At 44.1% G+C, this 20,987-nt stretch overlaps 1 protein-coding gene across 6 annotated transcripts in view; it reads right to left on the bottom strand.

Annotated features, from left to right (window-relative positions):
• The window catches only part of GPLD1 (glycosylphosphatidylinositol specific phospholipase D1), a 61,368-nt gene that overhangs the window by 12,882 nt on the left and 27,499 nt on the right, over positions 1 to 20,987 (bottom strand). For all 6 annotated transcript variants that reach the window (XR_012025425.1, XR_012025424.1, XR_012025426.1 and 3 more), the window contains 9 exons: positions 12,724 to 12,831; positions 12,470 to 12,497; positions 12,242 to 12,381; positions 9,351 to 9,416; positions 7,297 to 7,417; positions 4,799 to 4,935; positions 3,118 to 3,304; positions 1,452 to 1,562; positions 72 to 146 (listed from right to left, as the gene is read on the bottom strand). Coding sequence is in view for 3 of the 6 variants with exons in the window: in XM_072813883.1 (XP_072669984.1) it covers positions 72 to 146; positions 1,452 to 1,562; positions 3,118 to 3,304; positions 4,799 to 4,935; positions 7,297 to 7,417; positions 9,351 to 9,416; positions 12,242 to 12,381; positions 12,470 to 12,497; positions 12,724 to 12,831 (973 nt within the window). In the remaining 3 variants the exon portion in view is untranslated. The remainder of the gene's footprint in view (positions 1 to 71; positions 147 to 1,451; positions 1,563 to 3,117; positions 3,305 to 4,798; positions 4,936 to 7,296; positions 7,418 to 9,350; positions 9,417 to 12,241; positions 12,382 to 12,469; positions 12,498 to 12,723; positions 12,832 to 20,987) is intronic.

Below are 20,987 nucleotides of genomic sequence, written 5' to 3'. Positions count from 1 at the left end.
CTTGGTCAGAGGCTGTTGGCAGGATGGGGCAAGGTGTGGCCTGCCAGCCCTGGCTCAGATGGTAACTGTACCTGGCAGGAGATGGTGACGTTGGGGCAAGCAGCCATTCCTCCTTGTTTGGAGCCGAAGTAGACGTACACCGCACCCTGGGCAAAAGGCAAGCCACAGGGTGGTCAGAAGGCCTGGGTGGCAACCCAAGAACCTCAGCCACAGGATAGACGGGTGACGATGACATAAATCACCCAAGTCCCTACTGTCAGAAGCTCAGTGACAGTCAGAAACCGGGCCTGTGCGTTTGCTGCTGGGCTTAACAGGGTTTTTCAGTCTGTCACTTCCATCAGACTGTTGGAGACCCCAATGCTGAAACAGTCACTCTTACCCTTGCCCACCGTGCACACTTGTTCAGTGTGCTGGACAACTGGCCCGCCTGCCTTCCTTTGTGAGCCCAGCTTTGTTTCTGACGCCTCCATGAGGCCCTCCCTGACCCAGCCCGTGACTCCTCCAAACACGACTGGTCGTGTGGCCAGCGTCCATTTGCCTTGAGACACACGCCATCATTTGTGGTCACAAACCAGTTCCTAGCTTATTGCTTGCTGGTCTCCCTCCTCACTCATTATAGAAGCGTCTATGTTCCACCACGAGCCAAGGGCAGGGAAGACCGTGATAAATGAGACCACACTCTATCCTCCCGAAAAGCTGGCCAATGGGCAATGACACCGTGGCGTGGAAGGTACAAGAGTAGAAGCAAAGGATGTGGAGTAGGACAGCAAGGTGTGGCTGGATGACAGCTCCTGCATAGGTGCCATATCAGGACCTTCCAGGTGGAGGGAACTGTCTGACCCACATCCTCAAGCGAGGGGGCCTGTGAGACTGAAGATGACAAACGGCTCACAGTGTAGAAGCAGAGAATGAGGAGGTAGGGAAGCTGAGCTCATGGCAGGTAGACAGTGATGAAGGGCCTTTGCCCTTTGGGGTCACATAGGGCAAAGAAGCTGGTGCCCAGCCGTGTACGGGGCCCACATAGACGAGAGCTTCCATTCCAGGACCCAGGATCTCCGTGAGAAACCAGGGGTTGGTGAGTTCTGTGCATGAGAGAGAGGGTCTGGGGAGGTTACCACTCTGCTGTGATGACGGGGCGGGGGGGGGGGGGGGCTGGAGTAGCTGGAATTTCCATCCCCCTAATTAGCATTCAGCATCTTGGTGGAGAGGGGGGAGTAAAATTTCTGGTGGAATTAGGAAAACGGGGAGGTCAAACAAAGGCCAGGGAGGCAGGAAGTAGGCACCGCCAGGTAACCCAAGGTCACATCAAGGACCCTAGCCGGGGGGCCTGAGACCATCTTCCTACAGATGCTGGCTCGGCCCAGGTGGCTGTCTGCTTTCTACAGAGGCTGCACCCTGCCCCGCCTCCCCCTCCCTGAGGTCCCCACTCCCCCCACCGGCTGCAGCCTTACCGTGTAGGTGAGCTGCTCAGAGCCCACTGAGGGCGCTCCCACGGCCAGGTCAGGCACGCCGTCCTGGTTGAAGTCCAACACAGCCACAGCCGAGCCAAACCGACCTGAGGACTGAAGAGGCACATGTGACCCACCCCTGGCTGAGCCACAGCCTTCGGATGAGCACGCGATCCCCTGGGAGTACAGAGACCTGGACACCCGACCTGGAAGCCCAGGCCAAGGGACAAATCTGCTGCAACTGTGATAGACCTGCCACCCGCCCATGGGAGGGCTCTGCCCCAAGGACCTTCTTGGCCTGTCAGCTTTGGGGGGAAGACGAGGTGCCAGAGAGAAACGGGTCCGTTTCCACAAGGTCTAGGGTTTTAGAAAATGGTCTAGTGTCCACTGTGCCCTGCAATAAGGGCCAGGCTCCCTTTGGAAAGGAACCAAAATAATAACCGCACACACCAGCAATGATAGCTAACATCTGATCAGCACTCAGGGGGTTCTAGAGCCACCCTGTCCAGCGCGGTGGCCCCTGGCGACACGTGGCTCCTATAGTTACAGTCGCGTTAAATAAACTAGAAAGTCAGCCCCTCAGCGCCACTAGGTGCCTGGCAAATGCGCAGAAGCCAGGGCACTTAGTGGCTTTCCTCTCGGGCGGCACCGCTACAGAACACCTCTGTCGGCACGGAAAGTTCTGCTGGACGGCACTGCCAGGGACGCCGCTCTGAGCACCTGACACGCAGGAGGGCAGCTGCTTTTATTGTCTCCACGTGCACGGTTTACAAGCGGAAAACCCGGTCCCATCGGGGACCATTTCCTTCCAAGATGGATTTTCTCCATCTCGCATCTCCCACTCTCTAGAATCAGCCCAGACCGAAAAGCAACACTTGGTTCCCCTACTGTTTCACAACACATAGAACAAGGAGCGCTCTTGCACAAGGGGAGGTTTGCCACGTACGTGGGGCCCAGAACCTGTATCAATTACTGATTGGCCAATCGTGCTGCGCCTGCAAACAATGGCATCTGTGAAGATGCCTTCGTACAGGGCAGGAAACTCGATAAACCAGAAAGGATTGCTCCAGGACACAGAGCAAGCACTTCAGGGCAGCCGGTGACAGCGCCTGCCAGCTGCAGGCGACCCGTGCCTTCCCCACCGGGGGCACCATCAGGCCCTCCTGCGAGTACCCCCTCATCCCTCCACAAGCACTGAATCCTTGAGCAAACACTTGAGATGGCTCCTCCTAATCCTTCATCCTTGCAGCCGGGGACACAGGGACAGGGAAACCGGGTAAGCAGCGTGTGGGAACTCCGTACAGCTTTCCTGTGAAACACATTCTTACAAAACAAAAATTTACATATAAAAAGAGGGAAGCTTAAAAGAGGGGGGGGGACCGTTTTGTAATATCAAGAAATCACACCCCGACTGGCTAATCAAAGCAGCTCCAAGTAAATGGCAGGTGTGCTTTTGGCAGGTATCTGACTAACCGTTCAGGTAACGACAGGATGAGATAAATGGACTGAACAGGTTTTTCAAAATGAGAAGAGTTACAGGGACGTAGGCCGCCAGCTGTTTGCCGCTCTCGTCATCCCTGTCACTGGCTATTCACTTGGAGAATCCGCCACGGACGATGCGCAGCAGCTTACAGACTCTAAAAGGGAAAATCAGGGACAGGTGCCTCACCTGGAAGCCCTCCAGGATCACGTGGGCCTCCTTGTCCAGATCCAGGTCGATGGGGGGCAGGCCCAGGTCATTGCCGTAGAGGAGGTATATGCGCCCAACTTGGACGTGGCCGGGGCGGCTGTAGCCCGGGGCGCCCACCACCAGGTCGCCGTACCCGTCCTGGTTGAGGTCAGCCGAGGCCATTGCCCTGCAGGGGAGAAGAGAGGACCCCCCCCCCCCACTGCTCTCCTATATCTGCTGAGCGCTCCGGGTGAGACAGTCTCCTGCTTCTTTCCTCCCCAGAACCCAACCCTCCAACTGCCCCCTGTAAATGTTTTTGCCCTGCCTGACAGCGGAGAATCTCTCTTCTGAGGTTGTGTCGTTTGTGTGACTCAGTCTTGCTCTCCAAGAAGCACAGCACTGGAGACGCGAAGGCCTCTGGGTATTTCTGAACCTTAGGACCCAAGTGTAAAGCATCTTCACAAAGCACCGCGTCTGGTATGCAGAACCCGGAGCGGCTAAGCGCGATCCCGGGCTCCCCGAGAACACAGAGGAAAGCTGCACCCGGCCCACGGCAGGGGCTGCTTCCGAGTGACCAGGTAACAAACAACTGAATGGGGCCTGAGACAAGCATGTGCTAAGAGTGTCCTGTTCTTTCTACCATAACTGCATAAGGTACCTCGTACTGTGAAGAAATTGAATGTTCAACGTCTTTCATAGATGAGTCTTTCTAAATGAGTCTATGGCCTACCAGTTATAGAGCAAAGGCTCAATTATCTGTTGGAGCAGCCAGAAGGACCAGAAATCACTTATTTCCTCTAGTTCTTATGGCCACATAAAGACTCAATGGCAGAACAGAGGAAAAAGAGAAAAGAAGTCTCTGAAGGGGTTGATGCCAGGTGAGAGGGTCCTGGGGCCAGTCCCTGCACTCCTGGGGCTGGATGCCCAGGACGGACCTCTGTAGCACCCCTGGGGCCAGCAGGCCCCCCAGGAGGCCTTCTTTGGCTCTTTCAGGAAGGCAGCCAAGAAGAGCCATTATGCACAAGTGAACCACCAATAAACACAACATTCACCTCCTGCACCTGTGCTGGGGCTGAACGCGTCAGTGACCCAAGACAGAAGGGCTGTCAGCAAATTGTTCCAAGGGAAACAGTGTCATTTGGATTTAAGAAATGTGGTTGAAAAAAACTTCCCCCCCACAAAACCCCCAGGAAACAGTCCCCTTTCTATCCTTGGGCTTGGTTTTGGTTATTAAAATCAGAGGAATCCCCAACATTCTATTTATAAAATTACAGTGGTGTACTCGACTTTAGTCATAGGAAGGGATGATGTTCCACTCACTGTAAGAGCTCTGTTTATACGCTTCTAGTATCATTGATTCCCAAAAGTCTGTAACATTAGGTCTTTAAGAACATCAAAGCTTTATAATTGTTCTACAACACCTCATCTTTGTAATTATTCAGTAAAGTGAAAGCTCCTTGTATTTTTTTTTTTGCTCCTTGTATTTAAACACATTATGACCAATTTTGAGGAGATAGTTTCATCTTTACAATAACTTGACCACTAAATTAATGTTTTTGTTGATGATGAATTGATTGGAATACAAGGAGCCAAGAGGTGCCGTCTCTATACCGTCTATTGAATGACTGAGTGGACTTCATACTGAAGGCAGCTGTTGGGTGTAGGAGAAATTGATACTTACCAACCAAGTCTTGCATAGGGAAAAGACAGGTAATAAGAGGCCAAAGGGTTGGAGACATGTTTCCATGACTGCTGAGAGCCTGTAAACATTGTCCGTATGTTCCTTTCCAAAGCCTGGTACATAAAAGTCAGGGAATCCTGGAAAAACAAAAATCATTGTAGGCAGATAAAAACACATGGCAAAATCAACAAAACTATTATTTCCTGTCAAAAGTATGAGACTTTCTAAAGGAAAATCATGTTGACAAGTGCTCAAGAATAAAGCATTGGTTCCTATCAATAAGTAAGATCACTTGGGATGAGCAATGAGGGCAGGGAAATCACAGTCCCCAATAAGCACCAAGGGGGGCAGATACAGCCCTAGAGTTCACACCAGCATGGCAAGAAAGAGTCAGCTAGGCCTTAACCTGAACCAATGTCGAGAGAGTCTGAACGTAACAAGATAAATGTAATGGATTAAACACCTTAAAAGTTTATTCAACCTAGATCTATGACTCTATTTGTGTTTATGGGTGTGTGTATGTATTTTCCCCCAAATGAACTGGAACAAAACCAGGATGCTAAAAATAGCCTCCAAAATCAAATGGAGGGGCTGCTGTATTTGCTTCAAGCATGAGAGTTCATCTGCAAAGCCTGGAACGAGGGGATGGTGAGCCCCCAACCTGGGATGCTAACATGCCCCGAAGAACCTGGCCCCATACTAGATGCCTCCATGTCCAAGGGATACAACTCTAAATCCACCCAAGGGTCACAGGAGACCACACAGGAACGCCAGCGGCTGCCTGGAGCGGAATCAGCTCAGAACGGTAGGCTCCCTGCAATGCTGGGGCTCCAGGGAAGAGCAGGCGAAGGGCCCTGCAGGAAGGGGCTGTGCCTTTTCCCCTCTCACCCCTCTGGCAGGCAGGCTGCCCATGGATGCTCATCCAAACGTCCAGCTCCACCTTGCTTGTTCATCCAGGGAGCACCTAGTCAGCTCCTAGAGGGGTGCCAGGCACCAGGACCAGTTGTGGGAATAGAAAGCCCCTCCCCTCTAGGACTCACCCTTTTGTAAAGGAAACAGATCCAAGAAACTATAGGACAAAATGGTAAGTCTGTGATAGAGGGTCCCATGACATAATGCACGGAGCCCACGCAAAGTGAAATCACAGAGCCCCTGGTTCAAAAGTTATTACGAATTTTTTTAAAGATTTTATTCATTTGGGAGAAAGCACATTCGAAAACGGAGGGAGAAAGGGTCTGAAGCAGACTCACTGAGCAGGGAGCCCAACTCGGGGCTTGATCCCACAAAAGCCAGACCATGACCTGAGCCCAAACCAAGAGTCAGAGGCTCAATGGACTGAGGCACCCAGGCACCCCTAAGTTATTAAGCATTGTAAGGCAGTGAGAGCAGAGCACTAACCCAAGTGTGGGGCCCTTCTCAGGGCATCCATGGCCCCCCCTGGGTGATAGCACAGGTTGCACACCCACAACGCAGGCCTGCCCAGGCCCAGGCCCAGGCCCAGCTCCCACAGGCACCAGTTACACAATGTCTTTATGAACCCACTTCTGGATGTTAAGAGCCCTTCACAATCCAACACCTGCTTCCCTTCCCAATCCTCTCCTAACACCTTGTATCCCTTGTCTTGTTTTCCAGGCAAACTCTTATCTCCAAATATCCCCAAACATTCCCAAGAAATATATTCTCACTGTTGAAATACTATCTGCTAGTCAAGACCTAACCCAAAGACCACCTTTGCCATGAAGCCTTCTCTGATTCACAGTGGAGATATAAGTTTTATCTTAAAAAGTATTCCCCACCCACATGTTTCTTGTTGCATTCTACTTACGTATGATTATTTATTGATCACCCCAGTTAGACAAATTTTCTAAAGATGAGAGTCCCTTTCCCTGTCATCTTATACTCCCTAGTCAAGTGTCTGACACTTAAAAGGTGATCTCCCTTTTAAGGAGATTTATACAGAGGATTTAAGGATTTCATACACAGTGAACCCCTGCCAGGGGCTCTATGCAGTGAGCCTACAATACTGCGGACACAGTTTTCCCAAGGATGAAGCAGGACTGGCCTGGGTGCCAGGGCCACCTCAGGCTTCACTGGACTTGCCAAAGGCCACGGAGATCCAGACCCACACCCCAGAACATCTCTGGAAAAAAACAGATTTGGAGGCCAAAGATATTTATGACCTGGCACATGGGCAGGTGACTCTCAGCGAGGGATTAAACACCAGTGAGTCCACAGGACAACATCGCGGGGGCAGCAGGTTCCTCTTCCCCAACCCAAGCAAAATTTCTATTTATTTATTTTTTTTTAATTTTTTTTATTTATTTATGATAGTCACAGAGAGAGAGAGAGAGGCAGAGACACAGGCAGAGGGAGAAGCAGGCTCCATGCAGGGAGCCCCACGTGGGATTCGATCCCGGGTCTCCAGGATCGCGCCCTGGGCCAAAGGCAGGCGCCAAACCACTGCGCCACCCAGGGATCCCCCAAGCAAAATTTCTTACCGAGGTCCAGGAGTCCACACTAAAGGACACACCTCTTTGGGTATATTTTATATTTTTCCCAACATCTTTAGTTAGGTATGCAGTCAAGTTCATATGGAAATCATTTTTCTGTACTCTAGAGCTGTGAGAAAGGGAGAACAAACAAAATGAGTGAACGACAGGCCCCTGAATAACGGCGTTGAAGAATATACCAAGTTGATCACAGGTTGGAGACCATAAAGTTCTAATATCTGGAAGCTGAAGGAGAAAAACCTTCATCGGACATTCCACAGAATTTTAGTGAACATGTTTCCAAGGCTTAAAAGCCTGTCCTTATCAAAAATACTTCCCAGAGCCTCAAAGTCCTATAGCATAAAAGGTGTGAATTTCTTCCAGATTATTAAAAAGTATCAAAGGTGTTTTAGTATTTCACACACGTGGTCAAGAAACAGTCTGTAGCTATTTGGGACACTGTGTGTGGGCACACGGATTTATCTTCAAAGACATGCGAGAATGAATCATACAATGAAAGTATATTTTCAAATTCTTGCATTCTAAAGAGACTACAAGCCTGATGCCTAGAGGAGCCACACAGGCTTCAGAAGTGATGGAAATGGAACCCTACAGAACAGGAATGGACAAAGGGGCCCATGTAAACTGCCGTCAGTATAGGGACTCTGACGATCTAGACACTGCGCGCCCCATCTAAAGGCATAGAAAGAAAAGAAAAGAAGAAAAGAAAAGAAAAGAAAAGAAAAGAAAAGAAAAGAAAAGAAAAGAAAAGAAAAGAAAAGAAAAGAAAAGAAAAGAAAAGAGGGAGGGAGGGAAGGGAAGAAGGAGAGAAAAAGAGAGAAAGAAAGAGAAAAAGAAACGGAGGGAAAGGAAGAAAGAAAGAGAAAGATTTGGGATTTATAGAGAAACAGATGTTCAAATTCCATCTGCCATTTACAGCCATGTGATTTTAAACAAGTTGAAAGAAAGCAAAGCAAAACAAAAAGACAATTTAAATAAATCAGACTGCAGGGGCTTACCTGAATCTTCCTGTTCCTCCACGCTCCACGCTCCAAGCTCCACGCTCCCTCTTAGGACCCTTTACTGCTCTGCCCTGTTTGAGTATCTAACCTTTGCTCACACAAACTATCTCAGTTGAAACACTACTTCTTCACCAAGAGCCCTCATATGACAGGATTGGGATGCTCTGGGGTGCATCCCTTTCCCTCCTAACACTTGAGAGTAGTTATGGGTTCGGTTCTGGGTCCATGCGCCTGCCAAATGCACGCCCCAGGAGAACAGAAACACTCTCTGTCCCACGCATAGTGAGGCCTTAGCACCCAAACCCGCTCCTGGCAGCTAGGGATGAGGAAATATTGCTTTATTAATGTTTATAATATTAACACAGCTTTTAAGTGCATGTGGTTGGGAATACATACCACCTCTCAGAATACAAATCAAGACCACTGGCCTTCTTCCTCAGCAACTCCCTGGAAATCTCACCCTGTCTCATCCATAAATGACTTTCTCAGGGTGAAATCTGGGAAAAGGTTATGAGTGATAATAAGGAAAGTAAGAATATTATTAACTGCCATTTTTATTGTTTATTGAACAACTTAACTGATATGACCTAGTTGCATTAAACTTAACTTTACCTCCATTCTTGCACACCACCCAGACCATGATTTTGGGAATACGCACATGTGATTTTTCTATTTTGTCAAAGGAGGAAGCTATACCTCAAAAAAAAAAAAAAAATTAAGTGATTGAAAATCACATGGCTGTAAAGGGCAGAACTGGAATTTGAACCTCCGTCTATACATCCCATGCCTTCAGTGTCTACTGAGCATCTCTCTGGGCAAGATTTTTTTTTTTAATATTTTATTAATTTATGGGGAGGGTGCTGGAGGAGCAGAAGGAGGAGAGAGAGGCAGACCACACTGAGTATAGGGCCCAACACGAGACTCGACCTCAGGACCTCGAGATCATGACCTGAGCCAAAACCACAAGTCAGAAGCTTCACTGACTGAGGCACCCCAGGCACCCCAAGATCATCTCTATGAATATTTTTGGAATCCACTTACCCCTGGGTTCTTGTTTTTTGGCCGCCACATGCAATGAACAGAGGGTTCTCGGGCAGGTTGCAGTCACTGGGGAAATAGTCAAAGGAATCAGGCATGTACCCACCTCCCTTTCAAGCATGAATGTTACTGACAATAGGTGGTGCACTTCACACCGCCTCCTGCAGAGGGGTGCAGGGTGTTCATCAAGGAACCTGACACAACTCGGAAGAAAACATGGTCCTACTTGACAGGGCAGGTGAGTTGAGTGCAGGCAGCACTACGGTAACACAGCCCCACGCTCCAGTCACCCCGACTCACAACCCGCCCCCCCGTCCCACTCCACCTGCTGAGCGACCCCACACTAACACGAACTGTCCAAGAGTTCAAGATGGAAAAAAAAAGACTCCCAACTGCACCCCCTCTCTGCCAATGATGCCCATTTCTGCTCCAATAGGTCTTACTTTCTCAATCTCATTTCTTTAAAAACAAAGATCTGTAAACAGACAAGGCCACCGAGAGAATGGAAGAAGTGAATTTTCCTTGGACTCTGAAAGGAAGCGCTCAGTGCGGGGTGCAGAGTATGACATTAGAAGAGTCTGCTCTGGGGGAAGATCTGATGGGGTCAGTAGGGGACTTCCCTACAGGCCAGGAGTCAGAAAACAAGATGGGGAGAAGCTGAAGGCAAACTTCTATCAAAATCTTTCTGAGGGCCAGCTTTAAGCTTAGGAAAAGATTCCTCCTCAAGGTCCCACCAGGATTCGGATGGGAATTCCTCAAATGCCACAACCAGGATCCAGACAGCAGCCTTGCAACAGAAGCACTACAGTTATCAATAGTTTTTTTAATTACGTAGAGCTCTGGCTGGGAATGTAACCACCATTTTCTCACTGTTTCTTTAAAAAGATACACTCAAAGCTTCAAGCAACAAATGTGCTTTGGAAGATAATTCTCAGCTAAAAAAATGCTTATAATATGGAAATGTGTACATGTTTCCTTCACTCATGAATTTGTATCCTCTTTCCTGGGAGCCTTCTCCAAATTTCCCATAAAGCTCCATGAATTCTTTTTTTTTTTTTTTTTAAGATTTTATTTATTTATTCATGAGAGACAGAAAGAGAGAGAGGGGCAGAGACACAGGCGAGGGAGAAGCAGGCTTCCTGCAGGGAACCTGACGTGGGACTCAATCCTGGGTCTCCAGGATCACACCCTGGGCCAAAGGCAGCGCTAAACCGCTGAGCCACCCGGGCTGCCAAAAGCTCCATAAATTCTGATGAATCTCCCTTTGTCTATGTGTGTAAAGTGCCATCAATCCATGCACTTTTCTGCCTTGACAAGTTAGAATATCAAGAGACAAATCTATTTCTTCTCAAATAGTTCTCCTAATGGAAGAATAAAGTCTAGCCGTCTGAGCTGTTTGGACAACCAAACAAACACCACAGCTGTTCTCCACTTAAGGACCATTACACATGGATTTTATAAAACAAATAAATGCAGGTCATTCACACTCACATGACCAATATAAACTTAACTTCCTTCCAATAAAAAATATAATACTAGTAGCCAACATGTATTAAGTGCTTCCTACATGCTAAATCATTTACAGAGTGACCTCACATGCTCCTCCCAACATCCCCATGATAAAGGGAGAATTATTATTCACCCCATTTCACAGATGAGAAAACAAAGCTTAGGGAGGTTTAGCTACTTGCTTGGGATAACTCAGCAGTGAGAGGAAGGTCTTGCAAATTCCAAAGCCCATCCTCTATCATTGTGTGCATCTAAAAACACACAGCCACAGAAGGAGAGCCTGGAGCGTTCACAGGAGGCTTGTTTCATTATTTTAAAAAATAGTATTTATATTGGATTATTTATGTTACTGTTTACCAACTGTTTAAAACAGGTTTAATATTTACAGCCTAATGTCAAATTTATCATGCAAGGGAATTTTGTTTCAAATCACAATGTATAATTATGGTCAACATTCTTTGAATACTAGCAAATGCTATTAAGGGCAAAAGAACATCATCCAGCATAGAATATCCTAAAGTTACAAGTATTCAGGCCCCTCCAATTTAGAACATCTGCCCAACGCTCCTCAGCCTGGAACAACTGCCTGGTGCAGACTCAGCTCTAGAACCATCTTTCCCACTGCATGGCTGCTGCTTGAGCTTCACACCCTGCCCTTTCCTGCATGGGGTACTCCCTCCACTGCTCCCTCTCCAGACCCCCACCGCACCCCACTTGGTTTGGCAGCCTGGGAGGGCTGCACACACAGTGGACTGGTTGTAAGCTGGATCTGAGAGGATCCTTAGCTCTCTCCTACAGCAGGGAGACTGTGAGCCTACAGGTCTATTGCAGCTGGAAGTAGGGTACTGCAGTCTACCCTGGTCTACATGCCCTGGTTCATGTCTCTGGCTAACACTCATCCTGGACATGCAGGGCAGGAGCAGAAAAGGAGCTGGAACCCAGACACCATTCTATATGGGCTGAATGTCAGACTCCACCAGAAGGCTGTGATTTACAAATCCACCCATTTCTGATTTTACTTGGGTCAGTGAAGTGCTCCTTGAAACCCTTTGAACCTGAGATGGCAGCAGGGGGAGAGGAGGCTCACTGAGCCAGGCTGCTGGAGCCTGTGCACAGCACCAGTCCTCCCTGAGGAAGAGACACAGCCACAGTTCTTCAAGATCCCCCTCCTCTCTGTCCCTAAAACAGGAGACAGCAGCACATGTCACCAGATGGGAGTGCATCTGGGTTCTGAGATGACCATTTCCATTCTTCTCCTCCTTAGTTAGGACAGGCTAGCACTTCTTGAGACCTTTGCATTTGCCAATTGGAAATGTGAGAGCAGCACCAGGGAAGGGAGGGAAGAGGCAGAAGTGGCTGGTCGAGGAGGGACGGCAGTATCTCACCTGGTCCCATTCTCTAACATGAAGCTCATCAGACGGTAGATGTTAGTGGACCAAAACGCCATGTCATCCAGTCCCCCCAGGAAATATTCTTGGAATTGTTCCACCAAAAATGGGGACTTTCTGGAGAAAGTGGGATAAAGCTATGGCACAGAAAAAGAAGACTTATCAATAGGTGCTCTTTCTGGTATCTTTATAATCCTTTAAAATTTTGAAGAATAAAACCCTTACCTTGGAAATAGCTAACATCTCACCATACCTGCAACATGAACAAAATTTTTTGCCTGTTGAGTTTGATTTGTACAAAGAAGTGAAGCAAATAAAGAAGAAGCTCCATCAACATCTATCTACTCTCATGCAACTGCTTTCAAGTAAGCAAAAATCCAGAAATCCAAACTCCAACTCAGGAAACTGAAATAACAAAAAGTGCGCTAAGGAAATTCACATGAAAATCAGCTAAAAATTCTCCTCTGGGTCACACCTACATTTCCAAGAACTGAAGGTATGAACAGTCAACAATTGCACTTTTGGTGATGACTTCTCGGCCATAGAGTTTCTTGTAAATTCCCAGCAGATCTTCAATGGGCACATACCTGAGAAAAGCATTGGAATAAAATAAGATTCTGAAATTAAAGAGGATTTAGGCATGATTATTACATGCCAGGGCTTTCGGTGAACTATTTATTTAATCCTACCTACAAGCCCAGGTACCCACTGGACATAAGAGGACACTAAAGCACAGAAAAGTGAATTGACTTCCCTAAAGTTGCAGAGCAAACTTAATTCAGTATTTATGAAGGTACATTTGAAGACAGAAAACTAACTATAAAGTATGAAAAGGAAGTTTAGTCTTGTGAATTCACAGTTCAAGAAGCAATATATTTTTATTTTTTGGAGCACTGAATTATTCTCAAATGTTATTACTATTATTTTTTGAGAAAGAGAGAGAGAGCAAGGAGGGGAGGAAGAGAGGGAGAGAGAGGGTTTTAGGAAGGCCCCATGCCCAGTGTGGAGCCAACACAGGGCTGAGATCAGGACTTGAGCCAAAATCAAGAATCAGATGCTTAACCGACTGAGCCATCCAGGTGCCCCAAAAGTTATTATTTTTAAAAATATCCCCAAATCCTGGTTTTAGAATACACAGTGTAAAATGCCAAAGAGAATTCCAAGTCAGACTTTTGGTTGACAGCTACTCATGATTTCAGTTGGAAGAAGAGTAGCATACATGAGATTAATGCTGAACCATCTTCCATCTGGATTTATGAAGCCTTTGACTATACTGGACAGAAATCACAACCAAATAAAATGTGATTATAGTATATGTATAAGAAAGAATCTATGGAGATATCCACTTTTTAATTTACAAGAGCATCAGAGTGGTCCTCCCAATAAAAATAGCTCTAGGCTGGACAAAATAACAAAAATATTTTTTTAGATGAATCATAGTGCTAGCAAGGAAGTGAAAAATTTCCGAAAGCAGCACAAATTGAAACTGGAAACTTTAAGAGGTAAGAGCAGAAGCCAGCCTTTGCCCTGAGCACTTGGAGATTTTTCCGATGGCTGCGTTGTATGCAGATGTGGGCTGAAGTGTAGGAACTAGCCAAAGCAGCCCATCTCAGAGGAGACTCCACTAAAGGCTATACCCTATGCATGAGTATTAGGTAGAAACAAACCCAACCTATTAAAAAGAACAAGAAAGAAATTGGTCTTCATCTTGACAATAGATAGAGAAGGGCAAAATATCTCTCCCACTAAAATTGGTAATTACTACCAGTCCCACAAATGGTCTGTCTGCATTCATCTGTAATCAAGAAAACTTCAAGGGCTGAATGTAATTCAATGTGGTCTTAGGTTAATGTGCCTCAAGGCAGCCTTCAGAAATCCAGACAAACCCTCAATGGAGATGCAACTCTATGTCCAGCCATGAGTAATTAGAGAACTGTGGGACATAACCAAGTAAGCCAGCATGACTACAGTAAGAGTTGCTAAAGTAGACTTGAAGGCAGTAAGCATTCATTAGAGATGAGAAGGGTCAGTATATCATGACGAAAGGTCAACTCACCAGAAAGACAAGATTTTTACACTGGAAGGTACCTGCCAACATATCTTTAAAACAATAAACACCAATTTGACAGAACTTCAAGGAGAAATGGAAAAAATATCCACCATTGGTGAGGGAAATTTTTTAACAAGGTTTTTCTCTCAGTAGTTATTAGATTGACCTAATATAAAATAAAAAGGCTATTTTATTTATAATTGTAACAGTAAATTTAATAAGCTTACACAAATAAGCATATATGTAACATTAGGTAAAAAATTGGAGAACATTCTTTTCAAACACAGATGGGATATTTATAAGAGTTGATTATATGCTGGACCTTAAATCAAGGCTCAACAGGAGACTCCTGGCAAAGATGGCAGAGTAGGAGGACCCTAGATTGATCTCATCTCACAGATATAACTAAACAACCATCACATCAATGCAAACAACCCAGAAAACAACCCAAAGAATGGCAGAAGAGTGGTGCCTGGCTGGCTCAGTTGGAAGAGCAAGCAACTCTTGTTCTCAGGGTTGTGAGTTTGAGCCCCATGTTGGAGATAGAGATTACTAAAATTAATTAATTAATTAAAACAACAACAACAACAACAAAGACTGGGAGAAGAAACGCCACAACTAAATGTAGTGAAGAGTCCACATCGAGGAGAGTAGAAAGTGCAGAGATGTAGTGGGGGTGCTAAACCCCACAGGTCTGGCCACCAGGGGGAGGAAGCCATGGTTTTGGGGTGGGGTGATCATCAGATCACCAGCAGATCATCACACTGGGGAGCCTTCAAGAGTGAGCTATAGCTCCATAACATTTGGTTTTGAAAATGAGAGCAGCTGAATTTTCTGAGTGCTAGCCAGTGGAACATAAAGACTGGAACTTAAAAAAAAAAAAAAAAAAAATCAGTGGGCGTGGCTTTAGAAGAGCCCAGAGGGTGACAAGAAGCTGAGTCTCTGCCCTTAGAGAGATAGCATGACAAACAGTCTGCAGAGATAGAACACAGAAGCAGTAGTTTAAAAAGTGTAGAGGAAAAAAAGTAGGGGGCATAAAAGAGGGAGAGTGAGTTACTAATCTCAGAGTTCACTGAGGAACTTTTCTAGGAACAGAGAACTGGCAGGCACCATTTCCCTCCCCACTCACCAGCATAAACAAATATGGGAACCAGCACAGCACCAGACTTTACTACCCAACTTGCATACACCACACTCTGCCCCCTCCAGCAGGGCCCATCTTAATCCCAGTGCTGCAGATCCCCTCCCCCAGAACACAAGTACAAACTTTGCCAACACTGTGTCTCTCAACCTCCCAGAGAGGACTTGTGCACCTTGCTAAAACTGTACCCTCTGCCCGTGTGTACTGTGCAGAGCAGCCTCAGTTTCTCCACAGCAGCTGTGCATCCCCTGTGGAAGAGGCCTAGGGTACACAGCTTGAAGCAGCACACCACTGCCTTCATGAGTCATGGAGCAGCCCCAGTGAGCCCCGGTCTTTGGGGCTGCAGGTCCCCCATGGAAGAGGACCCACACCATCATCTTAAAAGTGCATACCTCAAAGTAAGTAAGTAAGTAAATAAATAAATAAATAAAAAATTTTTTAAAAAAGTGCATACCTCTGCCTACTACTTTTAAGAGCAAGAGATGCAGCTGACCTTCCTAACACAGAAAAACAGAGAGGAGACAGAAGAATATGTCCCAAATGAAAGAACAGGACAAAAATCACAGTAAGAGACCTAAGCAAAACAGAGATAAATAATATGACCAGAAGGGAATTTAAAGTAATGATCATAAAGGTACTCCCTGGACTTGAGAAAATACTAGAAGACATTAGAAGATCCTGAACATGGAGGGGAAAAAAAAAATTGGAGAGGAAGACCACAATAATCCAAAGTAAAAATACACTTGATAGAATAAATAGCAAGCTAGAGGAAGCAGAAAAACAAATTAATGACCTGGAAGACAGAGTAATGGAAATTAACCAAGCTGAGCAGGTGAGAGAGAAAGAATTATGCAAAACAAGAATAGACTTAGAGAACTCAGTGGCTCCATGAAGCATAATGACATTCACATTATAGGGATCCCAGTAGAAGAGAGAGAAGGGGGGGGGGGAGTAGAAAATTTATTTGAAGAAATAATAGCTGATATCTTCCCTAATGTGGGAAAGGAAACAGATATTGACATGCAGGAGGCACAGCGATATCCTCCCAAAACTCAAGGTAATCCAAACCAAGACACATATTAATTAAAATGGCAAAAAGTCATGATAAAGAAATAATTTAAAAGCAGCAAGAGAAAAAAAGACAATTACATAGAAGAAAAATGTAATTTTTCATAAGGCTACCAGCTAATTTTTCAGCAGAAACTGCAAGCAAGAAGACAGTGGCATGATATATTCAAAGTGCTAAATGGGTAAAATCTGCAGCCAAGAATATTCTATACTGCAAGGTTGTCATTCAGAATAGAAGGAAAGATAAAGAATTTCCAGGGAAACAAAAACTAAAAAGGTTCATGACCAATAAACCAGCCCTGAAGAAAAAAAGGAATCCTTGAGTGGAAAGGAGAGACCATAAGTGAGAGTATGAAAAGTAGGGAACACAAAAGCAGTAGAAATAAGTATATCTGTAAAAATCAGTCAAAGGATTTGCAAAATAAAAGGATGTAAATTATGACACCATGTCCTGAAAATGGGAGTGGAGGGAGTAAAGATGGTTTCAAATTAAACAATCATTGGCTTACTACAGACTGCTATATGCAGAAGATGTTATATATAAACCTAATGGTAATCACAAGTCAAAAACCACTAATACATTTGCAAAAAATAAAGAGAAAGGAATCCAAGTATATTATAGAAATCCAACTAATCATGAGAAAAGAGAGCAAGAGAAGGATCAGAAAAAAACTATAAAAAGCACCCCAAAATAAGTAACAAAATGGCACTAAATACATACCTATTACTAATTACCTGGAATGTAAATGGGCTAAAGGCTCCAATCAAAAGACATAGGGTGACAAAATGGATAAAAACAAAAAACAAAAAAACAAGACCCATCTACATGCTGCTTACAAGAGACTCCTCTCAGATAGAAAGATACCTGCAGACCAAAAGTGAGGAGATGGAGAAACATTTGTCATGCAAATGCAAGGCAAAAGCAAGTTAGGGTAGCATACTTATCCTGGACAAAATAGACTTTAAAACAAACACTATAAAAAATAAAAATAATACAGTATAACAAGAGACAAAGAAAGGCCCTATGTAATCAAAAAGGTGACAATTCAACAAGAAGATATTGTAAATATCTTTGTAAATATTTATGCAACTAACATGGGAACACCCTAACATCTAAACCAGTTAATAACAAATGTAAAGGAAGTAATTGATAATACAATAATGGTAGGGGACTTTAACACCCCACTTACATCAATGGACAGATAATCCAAATAGAAAATCAAGAAAACATTGGCTTTAGGGACACTTGGGTGGCTCAGAGATTAAGCATCTTGGGCGCCTGGGTGGCTTAGTGGTTGAGCTTCTGCCTTCAGCTCAGGTCGTGATCCTGGGGTCCTGGGATCGAGTCCCACATCAGGCTCCCTGCATGGAGCCTGCTTCTCCCTCTGCCTGTGTCTCTGCCTCTGTGTGTCTCTCATGAGTAAATAATAAAATCTTAAAAAAAAAAAAATAAGCATCTGCCTTTGGCTCAGGTTGTGATCCCAGGGTCCTAGGATCGGGTCTTGCATCAGGCTTCCAATGGGGAGCCTGCTTCTTCTTCTGCCTTGTCTCTGCATCTTTCTCTGTGTTTCTCATGAATAAATAAATAAAATCAAGAAAAGAAAGAAAAGAAAGAAAAGAAAGAAAGAAAAGAAAAGAAAGAAAGAAAAGAAAAGAAAGAAAGAAAAGAAAAGAAAAGAAAAGAAAAGAAAAGAAAAGAAAAGAAAAGAAAAGAAAAGAAAAGAAAAGAAAAGAAAAGAAAAGAAAAGAAAAGAAAAGAAAAAGAAAAGAAAGAATAATGGCTTTGAATGACACACTGGACCAAATGGATCTAACAGATACATTCAGAGCAGTCCATCCTACAACAAGCAAACACATACTTTTCAAGTGCACTTCGAACATTCTCCAGTAGAGATCATATATCAGGCCACAAAACAAGCCTCCTCAAAAAGATCCAAGTCACACCATGCATCTTTTCTGACCACAATGCTATGAAACTAGAAATTATAAGAAAAAATCTGGAAGGAACACAAATACCTAGAGTTAAATAACATGCTACTAAACAATAAATCGGTCAACTGAGAAATCAAAATATAAATTACAGATTACACAGAAACAAACGAAAACTCACTACAAAATCTTTGGGAAGCAGCAAAAGCTGTTCTAAGAGGAGAGCATACAGCAATGCAGGCCTACTTCAAGAAGAAAAGTCTCTTGGGATGCCTGGATGGCTCAGTGGTTGAGCGTCTGCCTTCAGCTCAGGGCTTGATCTCACAGTCCCAGAATCGAGTCCCGCATCAGTTTCTCCTTGCTTCTCCCTCTGCCTAGGTCTCTGCCTCTCTCTCTCTGTGTCTCTCATGAATTAATATATATATTATATATATATAAAGAAGAAGGCAGCCCAGCTGGCTCAGCAGTTTAGCACTGCCTTCAGCCCAGGGCGTGATCCTGGAGACCTGGGATCAAGTCCCACCGTCAGGCTCCCTGAATGGAGCCTGCTTCTCCCTCTGCCTGTGTCTCTGCCTCTCTCTCTCTCTCTCTCTCTCTCTCTCATTAATGACTAAATAAAATTTTTAAAAAAAGAAGAAAAGTATCAAATAAACAACCTAGCCTTACACCTAAAGGAGCTAGAAAAAGAGCAAACAAATCCTCAAAACCAGTAGAAGGAAGGAAATAATAAAGATTACAGCAGAAATAAAGGATATAGAAATTAAAAAACAATAGAACAGATCAATGAAACCATGGGTGGATTCTTTGGAAAGATTAAAATTGATAAACTACTTGCCCAAATTGGGGAGGGGGTCTTAAATAAACAAAAAAAAAAAATAGAGAAGAAATAACAAATGAAACCACAGAAACACAAAGAACTGTATGCTGACAAACTGGACAACCTAGAAGAAATGGATAAACTCCTAGAACATATAAACTACCAAAACAGAAACAAGAAGAAATAGAAAATTTGAACAGACTGATTACTAGCAATGAAGTTGAATCAGTAATCAAAAAACTCTCAAACAAAAGTCCAGGACCAGATGGCTTTCTGGGCAAAGTCTACCAACCATTTAAAGAAGAGTTAATACCTATTCTTCTCAAACTATTGCAAAAAATAAAAGAGGAATGAAAACTTCCAAATTCATTCTATGAGGCCAGCATTACCTTGATACCAAGGTGTAAAGACACCAAAAAACAGAACATCTGGGTGGCTCACCTCTGCCTTCAGACCAGGGCGTGATCCCAGAGTGCCGGGATTGAGTCCCACATCGGGCTCCCTGCATGGAGCCTGCTTCTCTCTGCCTATGTCTCTGCCTCTCTCTCTCTGTCTCTCTCATGAATAAATAAATAAAATCTTAAAAAAAAAAGACACCAAGAAAAAGGGAACTATATAGACCAGTATCTCTCATGAAAACAGATGCAAAATTCCTCACTGAAAGCAAACCAAATCCAGTAATACATTTTTAAAAACCATCCACCAAGATCAAGTAAGATTTATTCTTGGGTTGACAGGGTGGTTCAATATTTGCAAATCAGTCAACATGATACATCACACCAATAAGAGAAAGAAAAATCATATGGTCATTTTAATAGATGCAGAAAAAGCATTCAACAAAGTAGAACATCTAATCGTGATAAAAATACTCTCCACAAAGTAGATTTAGAGGGAACATATCTCAACATAATAAGCGCCATATATGAAAAACCCACAGTTAACATCATACTTACTGGTAAAAAACTGAGAGCCTTTCCTCTAAGGTCAGGAATAAGAGGAATATGTCTACTCTCATCTGTTATTTAAAATAGAACTGGAAGTCCTACCCACAGCAACCAAACAAAAAGAAATAAAAGGTATCCAGATTAGTAGAAAGAAATAACACTTTCATTATTTGCAGATGACATGATACTATATATTAAAAACCTAAAGACTCCACCAAAGAACTGCTAGAACTGATAAATGAATTCAGTTGGATCACAATATACAAAAGCTGATGTACAAAATTCTGTTGTATTTCCATATACTAATAAAGAAGTAGCAGAGAGAGAAACTAAGAAAACAATCCCATTTACAATTACACTAAAAACGATAAAATATCTGGGAATATACTTAACCAAAGAAGTGAAAAACTGCTACTCTGAAAACTATAAAATACTGATGAAAGAAACTGACTATGATACAAAGAAGTGGGAAGACATTCCATGCTCATGGATTGGAAGAATATTTGCTAACATGTCTATACTATTCAGGGTAATCTACACATTTAATGCATTCCTTACCAGGGCGCCTGGGTGGCTCAGTTGGTTAAGTGATTGGCTTTTGATCTCAGCTCAGGTATTTATTTTATTTTTTTATATTTTTTTATTTTATTTTATTTTATTTTATTTTATTTTATTTTATTTTATTTTATTTTTATTTTTATTTTTATTTTATTCATGAGAGACACAGAGAGAGAGAGAGCCAGAGCCATAGGCAGAGGGAGCAGCAGGCTTCATGCAGGAAGCCCGATGTAGGA

This window comes from Canis lupus, chromosome 37, assembly GCF_048164855.1.
Source record: "Canis lupus baileyi chromosome 37, mCanLup2.hap1, whole genome shotgun sequence".
Classification (NCBI taxonomy): Eukaryota; Metazoa; Chordata; class Mammalia; order Carnivora; family Canidae; genus Canis; species Canis lupus.
This window is presented reverse-complemented; position numbering and strand designations above follow the sequence as displayed.